At 40.2% G+C, this 17,137-nt stretch overlaps 1 protein-coding gene across 1 annotated transcript in view; it reads right to left on the bottom strand.

Annotated features, from left to right (window-relative positions):
* Positions 1-16,983, bottom strand: part of tbc1d19 (TBC1 domain family, member 19) — a 26,661-nt gene extending 9,678 nt beyond the window's left edge. The window contains exons 1-12 of the mRNA XM_061709607.1: positions 16,824-16,983; positions 16,554-16,626; positions 15,846-15,891; positions 8,351-8,426; positions 8,120-8,194; positions 7,793-7,856; positions 6,926-6,972; positions 6,733-6,843; positions 5,104-5,176; positions 4,126-4,164; positions 1,554-1,666; positions 1-48 (exon numbers count right to left, since the gene is read on the bottom strand). The exon at positions 1-48 is cut by the window's left edge and continues 27 nt beyond it. Coding sequence (XP_061565591.1) covers positions 1-48; positions 1,554-1,666; positions 4,126-4,164; positions 5,104-5,176; positions 6,733-6,843; positions 6,926-6,972; positions 7,793-7,856; positions 8,120-8,194; positions 8,351-8,426; positions 15,846-15,891; positions 16,554-16,626; positions 16,824-16,919 — 861 coding nt within the window. The 5' untranslated portion in view covers positions 16,920-16,983. The remainder of the gene's footprint in view (positions 49-1,553; positions 1,667-4,125; positions 4,165-5,103; positions 5,177-6,732; positions 6,844-6,925; positions 6,973-7,792; positions 7,857-8,119; positions 8,195-8,350; positions 8,427-15,845; positions 15,892-16,553; positions 16,627-16,823) is intronic.
* Between the last annotated feature and the right edge of the window lie 154 nt (positions 16,984-17,137).

Raw genomic sequence — 17,137 nt, 5'->3', positions numbered from 1 at the left:
GTCGTGCTGGATGACTCCGGCCTTCAGCTGTTCATAATGCATCACATCCTGGAACGGAGAAGAATAACTGCCTTTACGTGGGCAATAACTCGCATGAGGATGATATCCAGAATTCAGCTTATGACTTATTTCACTTCTCAAAGCATTTGTTAAAAACATTGCTATTCCTGTTGTGAAATTTTATGGGCCCTTTTTTTTTTTTTTTTTTTTTTTTGATAAGCATAGCAAATATACATGTTTTTATTCAAGTGTTTGAAGAAAAAAAACGTGTCCCTCTCTTCACAGATGCTGCCAAATCAACTTAATGTCTTCTCGCTGACTGTGATGACAGCAGGTTTAAACCGAGCTTAATGGAGGTGTGTCGCGTTTCCGACCACATGGTTAGACTCAAACGTGCCTCCGGTTTGAGACAGGTTATCACGAATGAGCCGAACGGAGCAATAAAAGTGTCCTCTGTGGCAGCTGCGCAGCATCTTTGACGATGATCAGCGCTGCGGATGTGAGAGCAGAAACAGGGATGGTCACCGTGACAGCCGAGGGAGGACACCGGGGTAAAAAGTGACCACGTCACTGGAAGAAAGTTTAAATAACTTCTGCTAAAATACTTGAGGCTGATTATACATCTCTCTGGTACCAAGTGGAAACGTTGGTCCGAGCAGCACATGTTCCCAGCTATATTTCTAGAGATTAAGACAGATCTGAAATGGAACATGTAAGCGCTGTCCAACTTAGCTTCAATAAATCATTTCAACATCTGTAAGAATGATAAAGCTGTGAGTAAAAAAAAAAAAAAAAGAGGAAATGTTGAACAGCATGGATTTCTCCTTTCAAATTAAAATGATCAGTGATTAATAACATGGATTCACATGGAGCGACTCTGTTTTATGGCATGTGAACGCTGTCCAAGGCCTCACTAAGTTACCTCAACAAACCCTCAAGCTTCGTTTTCTTGACCTGGCCTCATAAGAAAACTCTGGGTCGCAGCGTTTATGCGCTTCTTCATCACAAGAGGCAGGCGATCGCGCTGTTTTAGTTTGATTATCCTAACATTTGTACACACAGGACAAGCCAAGGCCGGCTAGGATAAGCAGCGCGGCAGCAAATAAACAGATTATGTAGAAATTATAGGTCAGATGTTGCTTTTTACTGTGTGGTGTCAATGTTGGGACATGAAGTGAGAAGTACTGGCAGGATGTGACACTGAAACAGACAAAGAAGAAAAGCTGAAGAAACTCTAGCGTGTAGAATTCAAATACTCATTTCTAAGAAAGTTTTTTTTAAAGCCTTGTTTCAAGAACATACGAAGACTATTTAAGACTGTTTTGCTAGTTTTAAGAATTATAGTCAAGAGCATTTTTCTTCCCCCATTGGCAAATATATTTTTGTTTAAAATAAGATATTTTTGACTAGATTTATGGAATATTAGCCTTATTTCTAGAGAGGCTGTTTTTGCAGAGTAAACAGTTTGGGAATCAACGCGGCTCCTCGTGCACGGCTGCTCTACAATAAACACTGACATGTACACATCTGTCCGTGTGCAGCTACTCGGGTACCTGCGGCTGGTTGGTGGAGTTGAGGATGAGGGCCCACAGGTCGGCTCGGAGCCCGGTGGGGCAGCCCTGCCTGCTGTACTGCTGCGCCGCCGCGCTGTCCTGCTCCGACACCACTGAACACGACCGACATGACAGCAGAGATAAAGCAACTTGAGCAGGAGACGGCCGTCTTCTGATCTACTTCAAGTGAACCGATGCTCAACAAATCCTCTCAGCAAATTTGAAATAAACAAATGAAGACCATGATGAAAGTAAATGTTAATCGTGAGCAATACTTTAACTACTTACTACCATATTTCAAATGAAACATAGAAGCACACACACACACAAATAGGACTAGTATTATCCCATCATTGTCACATGTGACCCCTGTACAGCATCACTTTGAAGTCAACAAAAGGAACGTGGTGATTTTCCTGCAGAATGACAAAATACATACAAACACATGCGACTGTCGTCCAAAAAAGTACTGGGACAGTCTGGGAAACCCGACACCTGCACATTTTAAATGCTTGCACAGCAGCATGCAGTCATGCTGTGAGACTGTGGAGAGCTTTGTTTTCTCTGAGAACCCCTACACGAAAAAAAGGAGGAAAGTAGAATTTTGAAAGTACCATAAATAAGTCGAAAACAATGTTTTGATCATTACTCTGAAAGAGTTGGTGCATGAGTTGATTTTACTGCATTCTTCTTAAAGAAGATAAACAAAAATAAATTATAACACAAACCTCCCCGGGATTGTGATTACTGCGTAACCTTCTCATAAACACTCAGGCACATGCTGGCAACCAACTCCTCTGCATTCCCGGTCTACCCTAAATCTGCACGGTGACAGTAGCTAAAGACACACGGCCCTTGGCTTAAGGTGCTGGCCGGTCATAACATAAACTAACACACTCCTCGCCCCCTAAATTTCCTGTTTGACTGCACTTAACACTTGGCCTGCAATATAAGTCACAACCCAGAAGCTGAAAAACAACCATCCAAGGCGGCCAGGCGTGGGTTTCTGCGTGTCATGCGGCCTGTGTTTCTGTGGTCCACAAGTTACAACAAGGTTGATTTTTTACTCAATCAGCATCTGATGGAGGGGAGAGGAGCGCTCATTAACAAGCTCATCATTTTTTGTTCATAATTGAAGGAAACGGTTGCATAGTTTTTTCTAGATTTTATTTATTATAAGCATCTAGAGATTTCAGGAATTAAAACAGATGTTTAAAATTTTTCAAATGATTTTCAATGAATGGTTTAGGGCTGTTCGATTAATCGATTTTAAATCGTAATCGCGATTATGTAATTAGAACGATGTTAAAACATGAAAATCGTAAAATCGATTTTTCGCTTTTTTTTTTTTTTTTTTTTTTACCTTGTCTGCACACATATTAATGATTGATACCATATTAATGATTGATGGAAATACCTCTCAATACCTGCGACAAGTGCCCCATCGGAGAGGCTCTTTAGTGTAGGAGGGGGCGTTGTAACATGCCACCGGGCATCCCTCAAGCCAGATGCGGTAGACCGGCTCGTGTTCCTTGCAAAAAACTTGCAAATGTGAACAGCAAATGTAATGACTGACATTACACACCTCTACCTCCTTCATGGGTTGCATTATTATTTAGCATGCAAAGACCCAGTTTAGTTTAATTAGAAAATGTCTTGTTTTATTTAATTGGAAATATAACTTACTGTATGTTTGCAAGTGCTGATTTGCTGATTTTTTTTTTCAGAGATAAAACTTTATATTTTATTATATTTTTTAAAACTTTTTTTTTTTGCACTTTATTCCTTCATTTTTGGTTTAATAAGAGCAAAGTTTGCACTTAAAGCCCAAATGTTCAATAAAAAACAGCATATTTGAAATCATTTCTTTGCCTTTTGTCAATTCACAAAATAATCGTAATCGTAATCGAAAATCGGATTTTGAGAGAAAAAAATCGAGATTTTATTTTTGGGCAAAATCGAACAGCCCTAGAATGGTTTAGTCGATGCAGGTTTTGTCATCTTCAAAGTTAAACTTAATTTTAAAGGGAACACATGAAAAAAGCAAAACTCTCCCTGTGTGCCGTTTGGCTGCCTGAACTGACTGCAAGACTCACATGTGACACAAATCTGTCGCTGTGTCACAGTCTGAAAATATGTCCCTCGGCGAGCCATTCGCACCCTGACGATGTCCCAGATGGAGCTCAGAGCAGAATCATCCGGCCTCGCCATCTTTACCTCCACCCACTGCTGTGGAGTGTGTGTGTGTGTGTGTGTGTGTGTGTGTGTGTGTGTGTGTGTGTGTGTGTGTGTGTGTGTGTGTGTGTGTGTGTGTGTGTGTGTGTGTGTGTGTGTGTGTGTGTGTGTGTAATCTTTGTCTCTGCTGGGTTCAGAGGAGTGTTGGACTGTATCTGTGTGGTATCTTGACCTAGAGACTCCAGGAACCTGGGTGGGCTTCTTAAAAATAACCATGTCTCCTTTAAATCAAAGCTTGAATTTAAATAACCAGAAAACCACTGAACTTTAGTCTTATTTACATTTCACAGAGCCTTCCAACCTTTCAAAAAAAGACGTTTTTTAAAACAAGACTAACCTTTTTTCCCGATTTGAATGTACTCGTTTTCAAACAAGTCTGCACAGGGATGAGAGAGAAAGACAGAACAGAATGATTTCATCAGGGAAGGCTGGATCTACGAACGCACATGGTGGAGACCATTCTATTTAAGGCGTGAACATCAAACTGGAACAATGTCAATACGTGGACTTCACAAAGATATTGTGTGAGAAGTCCCAGACACCCATGGAGCACGACGGAGGAACACGAGGTGATGTTACGGCCACAGTTTTATAGAGTCACAGTCATGGGGGAGGAAAAGCACACCTTCAATTGTACGGTTTTATGTACCAGAATGTGATTTTAAAAACATTATCTGGTCCTTACTAGGTCTTAAAAATAGGAAAATCAACCTCCGAAGAACAGCAACGCCTGGCTCTATGACATCATGTTGTTACTTATTTAATGGAAGTAAAACAGAAATAATGTGTGAAAAACTAAGCTAACCCTTCGTGCTTCTATACAATTAAGGAGGTAAGTGCCATGCGGGTGCTGCTTCATCAAACACAACTGATTAAGTGTTTCAACATGTTTTAAATGAGTTTTAAGTGAGCTTAAAACATGTGACCGCCTCAATAAAAGCAGAAATGTTGGCAGTTTGCTGGGTTTGCTTAAACACAATGCCAATGAGGAACTACATCCGAAATGACTTTAACAGAAGCAGACGCTCTTAGCTTTTGGAAGGGCTATATAGCTAAATTAGAGCCGTGATTCTCAACTGGAGGGGCATGGACTCATTTTCGGTCGTTCAGTTTGGATCGCGGGGCTTTGCCTCAGATAAAGGTTACACATTTTTTTACTCTTTACAGAAGCACAGAAGTCTATCCGATCAATTGAAAAGACCATTTTCAAAGTTATTCTGATGAATCATGTTGTAGTACTAAGCCTCTGACACGTCCGCAGGGAGGTCTCAGGCATTTCTGCTCATTGTTACCCTTGATTGCATGGGTTTAATACCTGGATGGATGTGTGCGTGGTCGTCAATGCCCAGCTGCCCCGTGTTCAGGTTCAGTTCTGAGTAGGCCCGTCTCTGCAAAGAAGCAAAACGCGTTCACAGACTTCCACTTCATTACATCATTTTCTTGGGTCAGCTTGACACGACACTAAAGTCTATCCAAAATGACTTGCATGGCTGATACGTTTGTCATTTGCTGCTTGGATGTACATTTAGAAACCTCAAGGTGCCTTGGTTTTTATGATCCACGTGAAAATATTTCCCAGTCCACAATGGTTTTGTTGCTTTTTTACATTGCAATGAATTACTGGAAGTATTGACGTCAGCTAGTAGAAACGGGCTTGTCTTTGATTCCAGCGGTGAGAAAATATGACTTCCCTTCGGCCGAAGGTTGAACCCAATGAAGTGGATGGGAGAGGGTGAGGTAAAGTGCGCGTGGGGCAAAGTCTGTGCTGTCTTTGCAACAGCTGCATCTCAGCGCTCGCAGAGCAGCGTTTTCACCAGCTGTTCATGGTAAACATGTTGTAGAGAACCGGGCAGGGGGGCGGGGAGTCGGGGTGTGGGCTTCCACTGCGGACGGTGCCGGGACGATTGGAGGAAAGAAGTTCAAGTTCAAGTTGTTTAAGAGAAGCAACAAACTAAAATGTTCATGGTTTTTTGCTCCATCAAATATTTTAGTGGGGGATAATAATAATAATAATAATAATAATAATAATAATAATAATAATAATAATAATAATAATAATCATAATAATCATAATCATAATAATTTATTACATTTAAAGAAATAGTTGAGTTACAGGAATTATTAGTTATGCATAGGGCAAAAAGAAAAGTATTCCCAAGTAATCTACAGCAGTTGTTTGTTTTTTCGAATCCAGAAGTTATAGATCATAGAAGGAAATATAATTTCAAACATCAGTATGCAAGGAACACTCTCAAGCAGATGTGTATATCGGTTGTGGGAGTAAAACTGTGGAACTCTCTACAGAATGATTTAAAGGAATATACAAATTTACTTAGGTTCAAAAAAATGTATAAAGATAAAATATTGTTATATGATCATGAACAGGCTGGGACTTAAACAGTACTATTGATATATGTGGTTGGTTTTTATTTAAGTGTATATTTTATTTTAAATATTGGTTACATTGACTGTTCTTTTTGTTTTGGTATTGAATAAGGGGCAGGTAAAATAAGACCTGTCTTCATCCTGCTCCTTTTCGGTCATGGGTGTGTAGATTGAAGTGTACAAATGTACTACTGTAATATTGTCAAACTAGGCACTACCATGCACGAAATAAATAAATAAATAAATAAATAAATAATAATAATAATAATAATAATAATAATAATAATAATAATAATAATAATAATAATAATAATAATAATAATAATAATAATAATAATAATAATAATAATAATAATAATAATAATAATAATAATAATAATAATAATAATAATAATAATAATAATAATAATAATAATAATAATGAGACCTTTACAGGATTTCAGCTCCTTTTAAGAATATCCTCACAAGTTCATCTCATGAGGTGGAACATATACAAAACCTCTGAGGACACACACCCACGCATATAAACAATAAGATCACATGGGACACAGATCCCTACCAGCTGTGGGATGTCCCTGACGTTGAGGGGAACCTGGATGACACCCCAGTGGCTCTTGGCGCTGATGTCCTCGCTACTGTTGTGGTTGGGGTTCCGCAGGCCGATCAAAACCTGTTCCAACAGCAGTAACGCAGCATCAGAGTGTGTTTACTAACATGTAAACCTGAGCTGAAGCAAACTGTGAACAGCTTACCTCCAGAAAGTCTTTAGGGGCATAAACAGGCCTAAAGCGACTCAAATCTGCGGCGACACATTAACAGGCTTTATAACACATCACACGGCAAACAAAATTCAACACCTGCCACATTCATTAGGTTTAAACGTCCAATTTTAGACTGAAAAAGCCAGTTTAATCAACTGTCATCAGCCTCCAGACTTCACAGAAGCCGGGCTGGCTCGTGGCCGGTGTGGGACTTCCACCCAGCAGCAACGGCTGTAAATCCCAGAGCTGCGTCATCCCCAGAACGAGGAGACATTAACGTTTGGGACGGAAGGAGCGGCGCTGCTCGTTATCGCAGCTCCGTGCAAGAGGTCTGGATAGCTTCTATATTCACAGTCCTATGTGTTTATAGTCGGAGGAACGGCACATCCTAAATGTTATTATACGCCCCCGTGCTGCGATAGCAGTGTTAGGACACCAGATTAGCAGATCTGCTGAAAATATGCAGGTTCCAAATGAAAATAAGATGGATACGAGCCATCTTTAAAGAAAGTGCATGCATGCATTTCGCCTTGACCGACAACTACGCTGTGGTTCCTGCATGCCGCTCTTCGCCATCCGCTATGATGTTCACCTGATATAAGCACACAACTACGGTATGTATAACAAGAAGGATCAACAAGAGGTAACTGGAGATGTTGCAGAGTCGGGTCCAGTCCCTGAGAAAGCCCTCGCAGGGTAAATACACCTTCCAGCGCAAATGTGGAAGTGCTAGATCTGGTTTAGAGACACAGTGCGTTCGGAGGATGTTAAATACACCACCACACACGCGCACATCAACACTAATCTTTCATAAAGGCAGATTGCTCGGGGCCAAACCCCTGCGTAACGTCTGCAGACCTGGTTCATCTGTGCCCATCTCGTTCCATTTGTTGGCGAGTTCCTTCTGCTCGGCTGCGGGCCTCTGTGGAGCGAGCAGAGAGAGACCTCAGCAAACACACGCCGGCCCTGAAAGTGCCACATCAGAACTGGGGTTTCTTTCCAGTCAACGCAGACTGGTTATGAGTGAAAGGAAATTATTTCTGTTCAGTGAGGGTGGGGTTAATACGATACAGAATTACCACAGAATGTGGAGTTGGTTCAGTTTAAAGCCTTTCTACTGGTAAAGGGTTATGAATTGAGACGTGGTCAGGCTGGATTAGGTCTGATTGAGCGTATTTTACCTACCATGCGAGCCAGAGGCACTGCCAGCTCCGTGCTCATGCTGTTCAGGCTTTTAAGAATGCGCTTCTCCCAGCTGGCCTGTGAGAACAGAGCACATACTTACACTCAGCTTCAGATATCACGTAACTGATATGAAAAAAAAGGGCCTTTGAATCCGACAGGCGAAAACGAAACGTGTCAGAGGTAGAGGGAGCACAAGTGAGGAGTGACGGGAATGAGAGGGGACAGACTGACCTGGGCCTTGCGCATGTAGGCCAGCGGCTCTTTGAGATGCTCTGGAGGAGCCGGCGGGTGGCACTGGGGCAGCTGGCTGGGATAAGCAAATGCAGGATGCCACAGTGGAGTCATGTTAAAAGCTGATTAATTCAACTAAAAAAAAACATCACATCGTTTTTTTACCACATGACTGACAGTTGTGGGAGACTGGTGCCGATAAAAGGTACAGATGGCACCTTCTTTAAAAAAGAAAAGAGCCAAAAGAAGGAAGCATAATGTAGGGCTGGGCGATATATCGAGATTGTAATATATATCGATATATTTTCGAACACGATATGGTACGAGACAATATCGTTTATATCGATTTTTTTTACATTTTTTTTTTTAATGATTTTGATATAGCTTATTTTGTGACAAATTGACTTGAATGTTTTATTTGAGATTTGCACAAATGTTTTGTTATTTGCACAACTGTCAACCTCAGTGGAAAAGTCTGCCTGTTACTGTCTACATTGTAATAATTGCACAGTGTATTTTAATTTAATTGTTATGCAGGAAAGGGATATTTGTTTTATTTTATTCAAGAAGCATTTTTATTCTATATATGCAGGCAGTTTATTTTTATTTCATTTGTTTTCTACATTTTGATATTGTGAAGACCTCTGTTAATAAAGGTACCTGTGTGACATTTGGCACGAGGCTTTGTATTAAAACTGACTGTTTTTTTAAGGGTTTGCCTCAGAAAAAAATGAAGCTAACAGAGATGCTATGCTATAATGCTTTGGGGGAAACCCCAATTATGGCACAGAAAAAATATCGAGATATATATCGAGTATCGCCATTCAGCTAGAAAATATTGAGATATGACTTTTGGTCCATATCGCCCAGCCCTAGCATAATGTATACTTAAAAAGACTATTCTTCACAGTGGGTTTATCACTTTAGAAGTCTGCAAACAAAGCTGAGATGAGTCAGAGCTCATCTCCACCAGATACACCAAGTGTCTCGCAGAGTCTGCTCACGGCATGCTGGATGACTCAAGGTCTCAGTGCATTAAACAGCGTTCAGCCTAATCTAAACATTTGTAAGAGCACATAGTACTGACTACTGGCCAGAAAAATGAAAGTTAGTCACTAAGTGCCTCATGCTGCTGCGTGAGCCTGCAGAGACCAAAGAGGGTCAGTTGTTAAAGATGACCGTGTCAGCAAATATTTCAAAGCCGTTTATTGAAAAACAAAGAGACCCAAGCGGTTAGATGAAAAATTCCAATCAAAGAAAAGGTTAAATAAATCTGAATTATTGTTGAGTGACGATGTGTAGCAATATAGTAAATGAGTAATTCTATGGCAACGTTTTGTTGGCTTGGAAAATGTTTGACTACGAGTTTTTGAAGTCCACCTCTCAGCAAAGCGTGAGGGGAAGCCTTCGCTGCTTTGCGTGTAGCGAGAGTGAACTCAACCGAGTCAGCTCTTCATTTTTATGATTCTTTCCAGGCTCCATCAATTGTTCATTTTTCACATTCTGGAGCAGAAACTTATGCTGAACATGAGACCTGAACATGCAAATGAACAGTTATTGTTCAACTGGGCAGTGAAGAATGTTTTAATCTACAATACATAATTTTATGCTTCGTGTTCTCATACTGTACATTGCTGCAGCATCTACTCTCTTTGAAACTTGATGAAGCTCTTGATTACATCTGGCATTAAAGTCAGTCCTCAGTGGTCCGATCACAAGTGGCCAGTCTTAAGAACGGGTGTAGAGGTGTAAACATACTCAGGATACTGCCATCACTCAAACCACACTTTGATGTGGCCACATTCTTTTAGCAGCGTAAGCACAAAGCGTCCTGAGCTGCGTGGAAGACACGCCTACATAGCTGACACCTTCAGTCTAGTCCAGGGGTCGTCAACCCAAAATGTTGAAAGAGCCATATTGGACCAAAAACACAAAAAAACAAATATGTCTGGAGCCGCAAAAAATGAAAAGTCTTGTATCAGCCTTAGAATGAAGGCAACACATGCTGCATGTTTCTATATTAGTTATAACTGGGGGAAGATGTTTTTTCATTACTGCACTTCGAGAAAAAAGTCGAAATGTTGAGATTAATGTTGAAGGACAATCTCGAGAAAAAAGTCGAAATGTCGAGAAAAGTTGAAATGTCGAGAAAAAAATTCAAAATGTCGAGAAAAAAGTCGAAATGTCAAGATTAATGTTGAAGTACAATCTCGAGAAAAAAGTCAAAATGTCGAGAAAAGTCGAAATGTCGAGAAAAAAATTCAAAATGTCGAGAAAAGTCGAAATGTCGAGAAAAAAATTCAAAATGTCGAGAAAAAAGTCGAAATGTCGAGATTAAAAAAGGAAAAAAGAAAAAGAGAAAAAAGGAAAAGAAGAAAAAAGAAATAGAGAAAAAAAGAAGGAAAAGAAAAAAGAGAAAAAAAGAAAAAAGGAAAAGAAAAAAAAGTCAAACATTTTTGAAAAAGCTCCAGGAGCCACTAGGGCGGGGATAAAGAGCCACATGCGGCTCTGGAGCCGTGGGTTGCCACGGCGACCCCTGGTCTAGGAGGAAGGACGTAGTCATTTGCGCACTGTGCCATATTATAGTGTGAACAACGATACACAACCCCAACATCATGGACTTGTGTGGCTTGTTTTGATTTGCTGGGTGGGCTTATTGTACTGCTGCATATCGTAAGTAAAAACAAAACAATGCATTTAGTCTTAAAAGGCAGAAATCATGCACTTTTTTTTTTGGTGTATGAAGTGGGGGGAGTGAGATTAATCGTAAGTTGTCACACTCAAGCAGCATGTGGAGATATCAGGTGTGAGTGACACGCTTTAACTGTCCATGTGATTAGACCACTCAGAACGGATGTTAAACCAGATGTAAACAAGGCTTAAGAAGCTTCATTTACAAACTCAAACTCAAACTCAAACTTTATTTATTTATATAGCACCAAATCATACAATATAAATGCAACACATGGTGCTTTACATGCAGAATAAAATAACAATCAAAAACACAATTTCAGCTGGATTTCATCTTGCCAAGCTCCAAGATAATCAGTGTCCTGTGCTGGTAACTAATGGAGCGGTTCGGATGTGACAATATTTAACAACAGCAGCACAGAAAACAGAGGAAAAGAAAAAGATCTCAGTCTACTTTAAAATTAGCACCAGCTCCAGACAAAAACTGTTTCACCAAAAGTACAAAGCACCCGAACAGAGACTGAGCAGCGTTGCACACACTGCCTTTGAGAGTTAAAGTGACATGGATGACAGAGAGCCCACGCCAGCTCATCAGCTGGTTCCATGTGTGAGGCTTGGATTTGTTTAAGTTTACTAATAAACATCTGCTTCCTCCAATCCACCTCTAAGTGAAAGTGTGCCTGCAAATGTTTTGAACCAATTACTTCAGAATTTGTTCTTTTTGGGTCAGGAAACATGAAAAGACCAGTCTGATAACATGAGTCACCTCAGTGGTGAAAAATGCTGGAGTATTTGTTCAAAGAGGGAAAACTAGCCACTGGGTAGGTAATATAAAAACGTAATACCGAGTGATGCAGTCAAGTAAAGGAGAGAAAAAAGCCTAGGAGAGCCGCTCAAAGCATCTTTTTGACTTTGTGAGTGAAATGAGACAGAAGCATCAAAGTATCAGACATGATCAGAGCTGCCTAAATTATTATTATTAAAAAAGCTCCTGTACCATCTCCTTTTGCCTGGAAGACCCTTTAAAACAGTAAATACACTGTATTTATTTGGCCCTTTTCTAATTCTCCTGACCTCCCAGGGTGCTTTTACACTACAAGACAAACTCACCCCTCCATACACACTCATACATCTCTCTCTTAGATCATAAACATGTAAAAGAAGAAAGGTTTCTGTTCCATAATGCCTTGCAGCCCCGAGAGTGAACGTGATGCTCACATAGTAAGCAGCATAGATTCACTTTCTTCTTGAATTGGCAGTCTTAGTGATTAAGTCATACATTGCATTCCCAACCCAGCACCAAACAGTTGGGACTCTGGGAAAAATGTTGATTAGAAATAGGATGTAATAGTTTTCCGATCTCATAAAGTAATATCTTATTTACGAGAGAACATTCAAGTTAAGAAGGAACAGTCTCATCATCTCAGTCTTTACATGTAAGGGGGCAATTAGAGCAAATCTGCTGTCTCTTTACACGGCAACAAAACTTAACACGTTTTACAATATGACAAGTCTTTACTCCAACCTGGTGCAACGCCCACACCCTGGGTGGGGTTGGCGAAATGGCTTTTCTGTGTGGAGTTTGCATGTTCTGGGTAGCTAATGTGAGCTACCCTCACAAAAACATGCAACAGTCCTGGGCTATACATGCCCCCTCTGGCCAACCGGGGCGCCACATGGGGTGGGGAGGATCTTGACGGAATAACGTGATCCTTCCACGCGCTACGTCCCATGCTGTCTGGTGAAAAGAATAGTGTCCCAACTTCTTTTGGAATTGGGGTTGTGCATCTCATTATAACACAATAAAAAACTAGATATAGCTGAAGTTGCTCCATATTGTGCCATCTCTTTTAAAATATCTGTAGTGTCATAACTGCAGACCATTACTGCAGGTAAGTGTATGTGTGACTGGATCATCTGCCTTTTTCCAGTAATATCAAGGAAAAGTGCTTCAGAGAAAGACTATGAAAAAAGGTACCTCTTTTTGAGTATCCCTAGTGCACATAAAAAGCATTTCAAATGGTTAAGTGTCATCTCTTAGAGGAAAACAAATCTCCCTTTGATGCAGCATGTGGGCTTTATACTTCAGCAGACCTTTTACGTCATTAAAGGAACTTTTGTGAGTCATTGTAAAACAAGGGAAAACACAAAGAGAAAATGTATGTTGTGACGTGTGAGAGTGGGTTAGCTGAATTAGAAGGATCCAAAGATACTTTATTCATCCTGAGGGAAATTCAAAGTATTCAGCAGCTACATAGATGCCCAAAAAAGCAGGTTAGTATCAACGACACACAGAAAGACTTGGTTAGTAACATATAATAACATAACAGTGCAGCGCCTCAATGAAAGTGTCTAAGTGTAGATTAAAAGTAAAAAATAAATAAATATGATCTTGTGTAATGTGGAAACAGTTCTGATGTGAATCTGAGTGTGGGTTAATCATGACCCTCCCTGGCCCCTGTTGTAGGTTCTTATTAAACAAGGCATTCTAACCCTCTGTTCATTCCATCTGTTATTGACAGAGCTTTTTTGATCAGGAAAGATCTAGGGATTGTTTCACTAAAACAGCTTTACATCAGTGGCACATTTGCTTCCTTCGACCAGCTGGCCGAGGCTTTCAATTTGAGTCGCACCCATTTCTTTAGGTATTTGCAAATCCGAGATTTTGTTCGCATTAATTTTCCTGGCTTCCCTGCTCTTCCCCCTTCTACTCTTGTTGATACACTATTGGATATTAAGCCCAGCCGCAAAGGCTCAATTTCAATATTGTACAGTACTCTTCTCAATAGTCGGACTAGGGGTGGGCAAAAATATCGATATGGCAGTATATCGCGATACTTTTCCAGCCGATTCAATATTGATATTCAAAATTTGAATATAGATTTTTTTATTTTTTTTTTATCCCCGATCTTTTTCCCATTATATCACCCAGTGCTCCTACCTAAGTGACAGTCCTGGGCATTGCCACTCTCTACCAACCCTGGGAGGGCCCTGCACTGAGCTCAGGTTTTATTTCACGTTTTATTTCATTTTATGATTTATTTTTTATATAACACAATTGCCTGTCCTTAAAAAATGAAAAATAATGGACAGAGGTTTATTTATTTATGGATTTATATCTATACTGACTGATCACTGTGCCTGTCCTTGGTTTTAGTACCATCTTTCTTGTGTTTATTATCATTTGCCACATAATTAAAGCAACCTCATACTAAATGTAATGTTAATTTCATATGATGTAAAAAATATAAGAAAAACATATACAAATATGTTGTAACTTTAGCTTGTATAGTTATAATAAAACATTGTTTTGACTCAGTTTGTCCCATGAATTGTCACTATAATCTGATGAACGTGCAACTCGGATTTTAAGATCCATCACTATCATCTGATGTACATATATACAACTTGGATTTTAAGATGTGTAATGCATTTTTAAATTTTTCGGTGAACTATGTAGAATATAATAATCGGGATATCGCATAATCGGGATATCGCAATGTGTATCGTATCGTGGCTCAAGTATCGTGATGCGTATCGTATCGTGAGGTCCTTCCCAATACCCACCCCTAAGTCGGACTGTAGCCTCTGACACCTTTCGCAATGCCTGGTCCGTAGAACTTGGTGAAGATATAGATCCTGCCACCTGGGAGCAGGCTCTGAGTAAGGTTCACTCCTCGTCTATCTGTGCTCGCCATGGAGTTCTACAGTGTAAAGTGGTGCATAGAGTTCACTGGTCTAAGGCTAAGCTGGCTCATATATACCCTGACATCGACCCAAACTGTGACAAATGTCATCTAGGTCCAGCTCATCTCAGTCACATGCTCTGGTCTTGCCCCACCCTTGCTCCGTTCTGGGATTGTGTTTTTAACTCCCTGTCAGCTGTCACATCTTCCAACATCCGACCCTCGCCACTACTCGCCCTGTTTGGTGTCCTACCCACTGGCCTTTCACTGCCGTCCCACTTTGCTGAGCTTGTTGCCTTTCTCACATTGTTAGCAAGACGTGCCATTCTGATGCGGTGGAAGCACCCTTACCCTCCCTCTCATTCTCAATGGATTAAAGACGCCCTGCATTTTATGAAACTGGAAAATATTAAATACTCTCTTCGTTTCTCCGAACGGAAGTTCCATAAAATATGGCGACCCTTCCTAGATCATGTCAGATCTCTCCAATTAGAGATCGACCCTGACATCTAGACAACCTAGTCTTGCTGCCCCCCACGCACGCACGCACGCATGCACGCACATACACGCACACACACACACACACACACACACACACACACACACACACACACACACACACACACACACACACACACATGCACACACACACACATGAACATTAGCCTATAGTGCAGTAGCAGTGGGTTTTTTTTTTTTTTTTTTTTTGTTTTAGTTTTTTTTTTATTATTAATGAATTAATTTTTTTTTTTTTTGCATTTATGCACGTACTTGTGTTAATTTCGTTTTTACTTGTACGGGAGGGTGGGGGTGGGAATTGGGGATAAAACTGCCTCTTTTTTTGGTACCCTGTTCCACGGTATTCATCTATGCATCAGTTTCTCTCTGTGTAGGTGGTGTATTGTATATTTGTGTGCTCAAAGTTTCATAAATAAATCATACAAAAAAAAAAAAAACAAGGCACAATAAATGTTTTTGGCCCCTTCATAGCTCTTGTAATTATTATTAGATGTCTTTTTCTCCCAGATACACCCCACATAAACACATCCCAGTCAAATCTATCTGTCCATCAATAAGTGTCTGCTCATGATTCCACATCCACATGAGACGTCACTTACATGTGCAGCTCTCTGTACACTGCATTCTGTAGCTTTTTTTCCCACCCTGAAAAACAGTGAAACATGTCATAAACGCAGTTAGTATCTTATTTCTATTTTTCTTTTTCTTTTTTTTCTTAATTATTTATTAACATACAGTGAAAACAACGACAAAAGACGACATCAGTTTGTGTGTGTGTGTGTGTGTGTGTGTGTGTGTGTGTGTGTGTGTGTGTGTGTGTGTGTGTGTGTGTGTGTGTGTGTGTGTGTGTGTGTGTGTGTGTGTGAGTGTGTGTGTGTGTGTAAATAAGGTGATGAAAGTAGATACATAAATTGACAATATTAATTCGAGAGTAAATAAGTTAAATAAATAATTATCATATAGAGTGGTGTAGCACGATATAATATAAATATAGCATAATAATATAGTAATATCCTAATATAACATAATTTTTATAAAATATAACATATAACCTGTTGAAATGATATCACCATACTATTATATATAACAATATATTAATACTGTAGTTTAACATCCCATGAGATTTCATAACTTAATATAATAATACACTATGAAACAATATATCATGATAATGCCAGGAATGATTATTATGTTAGAATTGGTAGTTTATGTATTGCAATGAGGGGTGAGGTCAGACCGGGGCGTTTATTTCTATTTTTCAAGAAGAGTATTGGCATTGCAACAGCTAAACATGCGACATCACCCACCTGATGTTTTGAGGAAATTCCGTACATCCTCCTTTAAAGACTCCAATTTTATTTCAGGCCGATGTAAACAGTCCTAAAAAAAAAAATAAGTAAATGGTGTATATCGTATTAGGACGAACCAGAATGAGACATTGAAGGCTGACAGCAGCCTGCTCGGGTTAAGCCTGAATTATGGTTCCGCGTTAAATCGACGCAGAGCCTACGGCGTAGGGTACGCGTTGGTGTAACGCGGGACCATAAATCAGCCTTTAGCCGCGGGCTAACACTCACTTTGGCTTGTCTCTCTATCTGCGAGTGTAAATGGCTTCCTCGCAGCCGCTGCACGATCTGAGCGATGCTCAGGGAAAACTCCGAGCCTTCCTCCATCGTCCTGGGCTGGTTAAAGGAGCAGCAGGGCTTCAGTGGTGGGGCTGTGGAGCATCCCTGTGCAGCAGCAGCAGCCCCTGCAGAGGTTACCTAGCAACCGAGGTCAGCGCGCTGCTCGCCAGGGAAACAACAACCTCATACTTTGGTTCCGGCCTGAGAGATGCTATTTAGCGTGCCAACATCTTATTAATTTATGTATTTCAAATACTGCACATTTC

The sequence above is a fragment of the Cololabis saira genome, chromosome 20 (genome assembly GCF_033807715.1).
Source record: "Cololabis saira isolate AMF1-May2022 chromosome 20, fColSai1.1, whole genome shotgun sequence".
NCBI lineage: Eukaryota > Metazoa > Chordata > Actinopteri > Beloniformes > Belonidae > Cololabis > Cololabis saira.
This window is presented reverse-complemented; position numbering and strand designations above follow the sequence as displayed.